The sequence below is a fragment of the Apteryx mantelli genome, chromosome 8 (assembly GCF_036417845.1).
Source record: "Apteryx mantelli isolate bAptMan1 chromosome 8, bAptMan1.hap1, whole genome shotgun sequence".
NCBI lineage: Eukaryota > Metazoa > Chordata > Aves > Apterygiformes > Apterygidae > Apteryx > Apteryx mantelli.
The window spans coordinates 24253580-24264462 of NC_089985.1; the positions used below are offsets into that span (position 1 = coordinate 24253580).

The 10883-nt window shown below is 59.7% G+C and overlaps 1 protein-coding gene across 1 annotated transcript; it reads left to right on the forward strand.

Moving 5' to 3' along the window:
- The first annotated feature begins 479 nt into the window (after positions 1–479).
- Positions 480–3373, forward strand: BARHL2 (BarH like homeobox 2). The gene is made up of 3 exons (XM_067300455.1): positions 480–1056; positions 2387–2612; positions 3061–3373. Exons 1-3 carry the CDS (start codon positions 480–482, stop codon positions 3371–3373), a joined length of 1116 nt encoding a protein of 371 aa, XP_067156556.1.
- The last annotated feature ends 7510 nt before the right edge of the window (positions 3374–10883 follow it).

A 10883-nucleotide genomic window follows, 5' to 3' on the forward strand; every position in this document is an offset into this window, starting at 1 on the left:
GCGGCGTCAGCCCCCGCTCCGCGGGCCGCCAATGGGGGCGGGCGGCGGCGGCGGAAAAAACCCGCGTTTATAATAAACCGCGGGGGACGCGGCGGCCGTGACGTCACGGGGGGAGTCGCCGCCGCCGAGAGGAGCCGGCCGGCACGGGCGGGCGCGCCGCAGTGGCCGGAGTCCGCCCCGCTCCGCGCCGCGCCGCCGCCCGCAACTTCCCAACAAAGTTCAGCGCCGCCCGCACGGCCCGGCCCGGCTCGGCTCGGCCCGGCCCGGCGACGAGCGCGGCCCCGGCCCCGCGCGATGCGGCTGGTGGCGGCGGTGCCGCGCTAGGTGCCGGTGCGCTGCCCACGGCGCGGGGCAGCCCACTGCGCTGCGCGCCGGGCCGCGGAGCCTCCGCCCGGCCCCGGGCGCGCCGCGCCGACCGGCCCGGCCCGGTGCGGGCCGCGGAGGCGATGCCGGGGCGCCGCTAGCGCTAGCGGGCCGCCATGGAGGGGGCGAGCGGGTCCAGCTTCGGGATAGACACGATTCTGTCGAGCAGCGGCTCCGGCAGCCCCGGCGGCATGAACGGAGACTTTCGCCCGCACGGCGACTCCCGGCCCGCGGATTTTCGAAACCAGGCCACGCCGTCGCCCTGCTCGGAGATCGACACGGTGGGCACGGCGCCCTCCTCGCCCATCTCGGTGAGCATGGAGCACCCCGAGCCGCACCTGGGGGTGGCGGAGAGCCTCCCGCCGCCGCCGCACCACCTCCACCTCGGCCCGCACCCGCCGCCGCCGCCGCCAAGTTTGCAGCCGTCGCCCCCGCAGCCGCCGCCCCAGCTGGGCTCGGCCAGCTCCGGCCCCAGGACTTCCACTTCTTCTTTTTTAATTAAGGACATTTTGGGCGACAGCAAACCACTGGCGGCGTGCGCACCTTACAGTACCAGCGTCCCCTCTCCCCATCACACTCCCAAACAGGAGGGCAACGCGGCCCCGGAAAGCTTCAGGCCAAAGCTCGAGCAGGAGGACAGCAAGAGCAAGCTGGACAAGCGCGACGACACGCAGGGCGACATCAAATGCCACGGTGAGTGCCACAGCCGCCGCCGCGGTGCGCCCCGCCGGCCCCGGCGCGGGCGGCCGCTGTAACCGGGGCACCGGGGCTCTGCCGCGGCGGTAAACGGAGAGCGGAGGAAAAGCTGCTCGAGAAACGCAGCCCTCTGCGCTAGTTTATCGGTGATCGCGACTGTTTCTTTTTTTGAGATCGGTAAGAAACGAAACCGATTTTTTTCTCTCTAGCGGCCTTTCCACTTTTTTTTTTGAACTTCCCTGTTTTTTAGGAAAATAGTCTGAGAGGGTTGGATTTTATTTTAAACATGAATGTATTTATTTTTTTAATATTAATACGCGCAAATGTATCGCTGGCTTTCTAAGAACCGAGCAAGGCCGTTTCGCGGCACTTAATGTCTCCAACCTTTTTGTCCGTTCGATCTAAAATAAAAGAAAACAAAACAACCCCCCTAAAACAACCAATACTAGATAAACGAAAGAACTTTTAGTAATAATAAAACAAAAAAGGAATCACTCTGAGATAACCAGTGGAAGGTTGGAGGGCTTTGTGCATTTTGCAAAACACCGGATTTCTCCTGCGCTGGGTTAGGGAAGGTTTCTCTCCCTTTTATTCTTTTTTAATTATGGATTTCTTGCCCACAGGGAAGCTTCAACAGCCCAGTATTTCTAAATGTAAATAGCGATGGGCATGTGGGGAAAAGGAAGGGACAATATTCGATGGAAATGTGTGAGAAAAAGACAGACAGAGGGAAAGGATTTTTTTTTTTCTTCGGTGCTGGAAGAGTCTCCCTTCCCGCGGGCTGGCTTCGCAGGAAACACAGTTTAAGCTGAGAGGTGACAGGACACATTTTTCTAATTTTGCCCCATTCACATATTTTTGCAAGACTGAATAGCAGCGAGACGCTCGTGTGTGCCGCTCATTTTGCTATTTTAGCATTAGCATAAGAGTGGCCAAAACAGATGTACAGTCTGGTCTGGCCATTTTTGTGTGCACCAACCTCCCCAGTGGGTCAATTAGAGAGATTATTGTTCTTCCTGCAGGGAAGATCAAGGAGCGCTACAAACCCGGGTACGAGCAGAGACGGATTGACATATCGATTTCCCAGCATTTCGGGGCGGGGGTGGGGTGGGGATGGCAGTGGGTGGGTGGGAGAAAATAACGAAAAACCCTGTAACTGACAAATAGAGCCTGGAAATCTCGCCGTCACCTGGACGGGCTCAGCGCCTCCCGCCGTCCCCGCTTTATTTTCCCGTTTCCCCGGTGCACCTGCAGACGCCCGGGCACGGCGGCGCGAGGGCGGGCGGGCGGCCGGGGCCGCGCTCACGGCGCCTCTGGTGCCTCGCAGGGACAAAGGAGGAGGGAGACCGTGAGATCAGCAGCAGCCGGGACAGCCCGCCCGTGAGGGCCAAGAAGCCGCGGAAGGCGCGGACGGCCTTCTCCGACCACCAGCTCAACCAGCTGGAGCGCAGCTTCGAGCGCCAGAAGTACCTGAGCGTGCAGGACCGCATGGACCTGGCCGCCGCGCTCAACCTCACCGACACGCAGGTGAAGACCTGGTACCAGAACCGCAGGTAAGGCCGCCCCGCGCCCGCGCAGCGGCCCGCCCGTCGGCCCGGGCGGCCTCGCCGCTTTTGTCCCCGGTGGGAGCGGCCCGGCGCTGCCCCGCGCCCGCGCAGCGCCCGCCGGCCAGCCGGGGCTCCGTCCCGTGTCACCGCTGCCGTAATTTTCTGTCTCATTACATGCGGTTGCAGCCACCCTAATTCTGTCGGAAAACATTAGTGTCACCGCGCTGCAATCTAGCCGGGGCGCCATGTTTATTAATTTGGCCGGAGTCGCCGTGTGCGCGTGTGTGTCTGCGAGAGCCGGGCCCGAGGGCCAGTGCGCCCCGCCGGGGCGCTGCGCGGCCGGGCCGGGCCGGAGGCTCCCCGCGGCCGGGCGGGCACCGCGCGGGGAGGCCGGGCCGGTGCCGGTGCCGTCGCGGTCCCGCTCTGCAGCCGCCTCTTGGTCTACCCCCGGCAGGACGAAGTGGAAGCGGCAGACGGCGGTGGGCCTGGAGCTGCTGGCCGAGGCCGGGAACTACTCGGCGCTGCAGAGGATGTTCCCCTCGCCCTATTTCTACCACCCCAGCCTGCTGGGCAGCATGGACAGCACGACGGCGGCCGCGGCGGCCGCGGCCATGTACAGCAGCATGTACCGGACTCCCCCCGCGCCGCACCCCCAGCTCCAGCGGCCGCTGGTGCCGCGGGTGCTCATCCACGGGCTGGGGCCCGGCGGGCAGCCGGCCCTCAACCCCCTGGGCAACCCCATGCCGGGCACCCCGCACCCCCGGTGAGACGGCACCGCGGTCCCCGCGACGAGCCCTTCCCCTCCCCGTCCCCAAAAGAGCCCCAGCACCGCAGAGAAGGAACCGAGGGGAAGCCAAGGGGCAGGAGCTTCTGCAGGCAGCCAGCAGCCACCGGAGGAGGCGATCAGTCAGAGCAGGGACTCTTGAACCGTGAACCCCGAGCCGAGCCCGTAAGTGAAACGACCACACGCGGGGGAACACGGGCAGAGCCGCGGCGCGACCCCGGCGGCCTCAGCCCCTGCGCGACAGAACTTAGGTCTCGGAGAGAGAGAGGGAAAGAGGGAGCGGGAGCCAGCCCGAGAGACTAAAGACTTGTGAGGACAGAGGGAATGACAGAGCCTCGCCCCCCTCGCCCGTCGAAGACCAGGGGAACGGAGAACTTTGCACTGATTTTTCTCATGACATTTTTTTCTTATTGAAAAGTGGCATGCTCCCTAATGCGAACAGAATTGTACAGACCGAGTGCTGAGTGCTATATCATATTTATTATATGTTGTCCCCCCCCCAAAAAATTCACTTCTATACGTTAGTTTAAAACGAACGAACGTGATTTCTCCCCTCTCCCTTTTCATGTCTTTTTGGATTCAGTAAAATAAATGCTTAGATGACAAAATATAGATTTTTTTGTGACTGAAAAATTACAGGGAAAAAAAGGAAAAAAAATAAACTTTATCTTTTTTTAACAAACGTGGAAATTCAAGGTAGCTAATTTTCCCGGTGACGAGAACGCAAGAAATTCGGAGTAGAAAAGGCAAAGGCCACTTTTTTTTCTTAGGGTCGTTTTTTCATAACCGTGAGATTTTTCTTCATCTGTATTTTAAAGGAAAGAAATTCTCCCCCCCCCCCAGGTGCTATGGTGCTCCTCGCCGTTATTGTCGGCACCTGGGAAGGGCGGCGGGGGGTTTCCCCCGGGAAGCTGGCGGGGAGCGGCGGCGCCCCGGGCTGGCTGCGGCCCGCGGGGGCGGCTGCGGCGGGGCCGGGCGGGGCCGGGCCGGGCCGGGCTGGGCCGAGCCTGGGGCCCCGGCCCCGGCCTGGCAGCTGTTCCCCCCCGGGCCGCACCGAGCTGGGGCAGACAACGAGCGCCGGCGCTCGGGGTGAGTAATGAGGGGAAGGAGCCAGGGAGGGCAGGGGGGTCCCGGCGGACACCGAGCCCCAAACCCCGCCGCCCCTTCGATCTTTGCTACTTGTCGTTCCCTGCCCCCCGCCCCTTTGCTGTCAGTTTCCGTCTTTAACCGGCCCGGCGCGGTGCGCGGAGCCGCTCGGTCCCACAGGGACGAGGGAGGGTGGCGGGGGGAACGGGGCGAGGGGCTGTAACCCTCCACTGGGCTCCGGGGACAGCTCTGGCCCCAGCCTTTGGAGGGGAACACTCCCCCCGCCCTGCGAAATTAGAATGTTATACAGTAATTACCTATAAAACATTCATAAAGTCCAATATTATCTTCTCCTCTGAGGGTTTGCCCCCCTCCCCCCCCCCCCCGGTGGGTTTTCTTTCTTTCTCCCTCTTTCTCGAAAAGAGGGGGGAAAACGAAAAAAGAAAAAGAGAAGCCTGCGGGCACATTTATTTGGGCTTTGCTAATTAGCGAGTGGTTTGCTGATTTCTCTGCTAATAAATTCTCGTTAAAACCATATTGACCTCTGCCTTGATCTAACAAAAGGGGAGCGGGCCGGGAACGCCCACCTCGTTTGCTGCCGCGCTGCCGCCGCCGCGCCTGGGCGACGGGCCCCAAATTAGCCCCGGCGGACGCGAACCCGGGGCAGGGCCGGAGTGACCAGGGAGGCCTAGCCTGGCCCGCCCTGCCCTGTCTCGGCGCAGGGATTTTTTTCAGCAAATGCGTCCCATCGAGGCTGGGGAAGGAAGCAGGAAATTTGGGCTCAGTTAGGGCCCTTTCCTTAATCTAAACAACGAATCTCGGGCTGTTCTCCGCTGAAAGGAGGCGACCCAGTTGGAAAAGCGAGTCCCAGCTTCGCTTTTCCCCTCGATGACTAAATCTGGGCTTTTTTTGACTGTACAAACTCTCTGAAAAGTAGCAAGGATAAGGAAACTTCATGCAAAATAGATGTTTTTTTCCCCGTCTTCTGTTCCCCCCCCCCCCCGGGGCAGTGTGGCCGAGGGTGACTGCCCTGGCGGGGGGCGTGGGGGTCTCCCGGAGCTTGGGGTGGTTTGGAAATCACGACCGGGGCTTCCCGCAGCACAGCTCTATGGCCAGGGGACTTGGTGGTCAGGAGGGCGAGCGTGGGAGGCAGGAGAGGCGGTGGGGCTGGGGTGCCAGCCCTGCCGTCTTGTGACAATAGTTTGATGGTCTCTAAAGCGGGCTCTGCTGGGGGTGGAAGACAAACTCTCCTGAAATGTATTTCCAGACCAAACTGGAGTGCGTGTGAGCGGGGAGGAGGGCTGAAGCATGAATCGTTCCCTTTTCTTTCTCCTTTTCCCATTTGGGAAGCTGGGCTGGAAGGGAAATTTGAACCCTCGTTCATTTGTATTGCTCCCCGTTTGCGCCGGGAACAAGCTGACCCGGAGCACTGGCTGGCTCTGAGGCTAACGGGCTGATTAGCTCTTGCAGCCTGGCAAAAAAACCCAAACCAAAACAAAAAGGACTTCGTTGCTTGTTTGAACCCCCGATGAAGGCGCACGCATTTCAGCGCGCTGCGGCAGGAGAAAGAGCTGGTGGCGGGCCGGCTGCACGGGGGTCTCCGCGCCGCCTCTCCCGCGCGGGACAGGGCGCAGAACCAGGCACCGCTCGCATTTCGCCAGCGCTACTGGCACCCATGCGGTTCTAGCCAAGCCGTTTCGTTTTTTGTCCGTTTTCTTCCTCTCGGTCAGCTTCTTTCGCTACGATCGGCCGCGAGACTTGGTGCTGAACTGTTGAATTCCCGCAGTCACGGGTCTCTTTCCAGCTTCCCCCGCCATCCTCGGCCAGATCAAAATCTGTTCTCGGCCCTGGAATTGGATTTAAACAAACACACAAACAAATCTGTAGCGAGATAAGGGCTCTCTCTTAGCGTTAAACTGCGGGAAATATCAGCACCCGGTGGAAGAGACCTCGGTGTCGGTCCGTTGAACTTGGAAACAAAACAGGCGGTTGTAAAAGAGCGGCGCGGGGTGTGTGAAAGCGCGAGGGGACCCGGCCGCCGTCGGAGGTGCTCGGGGCGTTTGACGCCCCCCTGCGCTGGCTGCCCCGCAGGGCGCCGGGACGGCTCTGCCCTCGCACCAGCAACTTTCTCGGCGCCGCCTGCTCCCCGCCGCGGCGGTGTCCCTGCGGCCCCGCCGCCGTGTCTGGGGCAGGGGCGGCCGGGGCCGGGTCTTCCCGCGGAGCCCAGCGGCCCCGCCGCCCTGCAGCACCACGGACAGCTCCGGCCGCCCCGGCCCCGCGGCGGCGGCGCGCCCGGCCCCGCCGCGCTGCCCCGCTGGAGGCGCCGCCCGCGCCGGGCCGGGCCGGGCCGGGCGGCAGCAGGGCTGCAGCCCGAGGCGGGGCTCCGGGGTCGGCAGAGCTCGGCCAGGGAGCAAGGAGAGCTCTTCGCTGCGTGGTAGCTTCGCGGCCTCTCTCCCCGGCGGCTGCCGACAGGCGGAGATGGAGGAGAGGAGCAAGTCCCCGTTCCCGGCCAGGCCCGGGCTGCGAGGGGCCCCGCACTTCGGCCCTGCGAGCACGGACCGGGGGCTGAGCCCCGAGCGCTTGGCCTGTGGTTTGCCCCGTGTGTTTGCGCTTGCCCCCGCTCCAGCCTACGGGAAAGGAAAGCGGGGCAGGGCCGCTCCGCTTCCACCGTGTCGCTCCGGATTGACACCGGAGTGGCTGCGGTGAGACGTAGGAGCCCTTTGCCTCGCCCTTATCCGGGCCCCTCTTTGCTCACCTTCCGCTGGGTCATGTCTGTGTGTTTTGCAGGTGGGCACGACACGGGAGGCTCCTTCGGGGGAAGCCTGCGGCGCTTAGCCGGGCCTTGGCGACTCCAGCGCCGCCTCCTCTGCCGGCTGAGCCCTCCTGCCGGCAGAGCCGTGGGCAGGTTCCTCCTCCGCTCTTGCCTGAAGAGCTCTCTCCTCGGGATGTAGCAGCAGGGTCATGTTTAATTACTGCCCTCCGGGGATTAGCTTGGCCATCGTAAGAGCAGAAAGTGCGAAAGTGGGGGATTTCGTTGGGCTTGGCCGGGACACATAAGCGCTAGCTCTGCTGCCGCGAGGGTGCCTGCGCGCTGGGACGGCTCCTGGTCCTCTGTGGTCGCTGGGGAGCTGAATCGGCTCCCCCAGCCGGGCCAGCGGCTCCGGCTCCGACAGTGGGAACCGGCGAGCAGCAAGGAACGAAGTTTCCTTCCGCCTCGGTTACGCAGGTTGCATTTACACGGGCAAATGCAGCCCGCGTGCGACGCCGCATTAGCGGCAGCCCGGCGCTGCCTATGGCTTTACAGACTGCTTCTTGTATGGGAGAGTTCTTAGCCTTTGCTATTTTTTTCCCCTTTCAGAGTTTCTCTTCCCCCAAATTCACACGACGTTCCTGTGGGAACGCACCCTGTAAGTCGCCCTTTGAATCCTTATTGCAGCCCACTCGAATTGCTCGGCTCCAGCCCGGGGCGCGGAGTGGGTACAGCCAGGCTGAGTGCACTTGTGGAAGGTGTAAACACTTTCATAATGTAAGAAATTTCCCCAGTCCAAGGGTGACCGGAACGGGCTGCGAATAACCGTTTCAGGCTGGAAATAAATGTCTTTTTTTTTTCCCTCCCCATTTATTTCGTCCTGCCACTAAGCCACGTTTCGCGCCGGTGACTCCCAGCGGGTTTCGTCCTCCTGGAGCCACGTTTGCAAGGAAGAGGGAGGGGAGCAAACTTGACATCCCGGGACGGACCCTGATTATCCTGCGGGAGGAACCGCCTGCTCTGCTCCGGTGCGGCATCGAAATGTCGCCGCGGGCGCCGGGCGGGGGGCAGCTAGCGGGGCCCGGGCCCCCCCGGGGGCGGTGCGGGGCGCAGGGAAGGCGGGCGGCCCCCACCGCCCCCCCTCCCCGCTGCCCTCGTTTTCTGGAAAAACCCCTGAACTTCGTTCTTCCATTGGGCTGCGCTGCCGTCGAAGGGGCCGCTGTGCAGCTGGAGCAAGAGCCTATCCGTGTGCGTTTCCAGCTGGAGAGCAGGTCCAGCAGAGCCTCCATCGCATTAAAACTCCGCTTCCATATTCATATGCCCTGTTTTTCACAAGCCGTTTCTATTAATGGCAGCGCACGAACGCGGGTCCTCAAAATTAGCGGCTTTCAAAGGCACCCAAAGGAGGCGCTTCGCGGCGGCCGCGGGGCGCGCCGGGGCTCGCCTCGACGGGGCGGCGGCAGCGGCGCCGGGGGCAGCTGGGGGCCGCGGCCCTGCCCGGCGGCCCCGCAGGCCGCGCCGCAGCGGCCGGTACGGCGAGGCCGGACGGCGCCCGGGCCCGGCTCGACCCCGCGGCCCGGCGCTTCCGGGGCCGGGGCGGGCGCGGGCCGCAGCCCGGGCCGAGGCGGGCTCCGGCGGCGGCGGCTCCCCGGCCGCCCCCCTGCCCTGACACGCGTTAACCGCGGCGCAGAAGTTCTCCGAGGGCTGTCTTGTTCCCTTGTCTCTGGGAGCCCATGTAGGGCGCTTTAATTGCCACATTTTCAAACCGAGGTAATGGTGGGGATGTCTTAGTAATTACCTTAATGAGATAACACCTTTCCTTCCCTCAACCTACTCATTATCACGCTTCTTGTTCAAATTCCAACTACAAAGAGCTATACTTGTAAAAAAAAAGGGGGTGGGGGAGAACTCTGAAATTTGTTTGAGGTCTCGTCCCCTTGAAACAAGCACGTTACGGGGATCGTTAGCATACGAAGAGAGAAACTACACTCGGTTCCAGAAAAGGTTTTAGAAGTAAACTAAACATCTGGGGTACCCCTTAATTATTCTTGGTTGGCTTCTTTAGCTTGACCTGTAGGGATGCGAGGGTGTCAAAGTGATGAATTTTAAGATGTTGGGCTGTGAAGACGTGCAGCTGCAAGACTGATGGATTTAGGAAGGGAATGGTAACAAGGTTAGCTGCATGTGAAGTGTGAATTGAGATTTTTGCAAAGAGACTGTGATTGCAGATGGGCATAATGTTGTACCCTTGCATGAAATCTTGCTATTATTGTATAATGGTCAGGCAGAGTGTGAAATGACTTATTACTTTACTTTTATTCTTTAATGAAGTTGGGTAGGGGAGGAGAACTACCAGGAAATCGATAGTGCTGGTGCATAGAAACTATATGACAGGTGCTGAAACATTAAATATTTATTTAGCTTTTTGCTCCCCACCCCAATTTTCTGCTATTTCAGAAAGCAAACAAAAATACAACTAGTGCATCTAGACAGCAAAAATGCACAGAATGACAGCGATATTTTCTTTGCCATCCTCTCTTTCTACAATACGCATATTCACATGAAGTGGGCGTTTCTGTGTGGCAGTGCAGTATATACGTGTTCCATATAAAATATTAGATAAGGATATCTAGATCCAGGCTGTGTACACATGGTTTCTAGATAAATGCCCAGCATTTTGAGCTATTCTACATGTATCTGTCCTCTAGACCTCGATGCAGACGTGCAATGATTTATATTGTTATGACCCCATGTGAATTTAAGTGGCCTTTTCTCCAGCCTGTTATTCATGTGCAAATACCCCTTGCTTTCGTACATGCCGAGCACAGACATCCACCCTGGCTGTATTGTTGCAGGAACTCGTAGTAAAACACATGCCCCGGCTCTTCTGCACAGCAGTGTGTGGGCATATCCAGGGGCCTGGGGTGGGTGGGCTGCTTAGCCACATCTTATCACTTGTTTTGCACATGGTCACGGTAAAACACCTATTATCATGATTTATGATTCAGTTGGCACTGGTCTTTATGAATATGCACAGCAAGGAAAAGGAAATGGAGTTGCTCTCTCAAGATGCTTTCCTAAAAAAGAAGATTCCCCAGTCAACTAACCTCAGGATGCCACTGCTGAGAACAGTCTGACAGATCCTTTCCCTGCATCTGGACTTACTGAGTTGTCTCTCGCTCACAGAGTGCCCTTCATTTCCCTGTTTGAATACACACAGTAGAAAAGCAGCTTTTGCTACTCCTTCGCCTCCAGAAGGGCATGGCTCACAGTGTGAAAGGCTTTCTCAGATGGCACCTCACCCACAGTTCGTTCCCCAGACCTTTTCCCTAGGGCCAGCACAACCCTTTGCTGTGTTTGTGAGATTTTGCCCCTTACTTTCAGTGGGGTTTGGCACTGCAGCGTAATCTGAGGCCAGTAAGAATGAGGAATGTGGAGCAGGCAAGAGAATAATTACCTGCCTGGTCTGCATTAGCATGCGGGGTAGTAACGACGGCAGGACTGCGTGAGACAGAGAACACATCTGAGACCTATCTTTGTCCCCACAGTAGCCTTTCGGATGCCTTTTTAATTTTCTTGTTTCAGCCTCTGAACAAGTACAGCATTTTAGAATTGAACCCTGTTTCCATTTATTAGCATCCAGTTGTAGGGGTCTCTC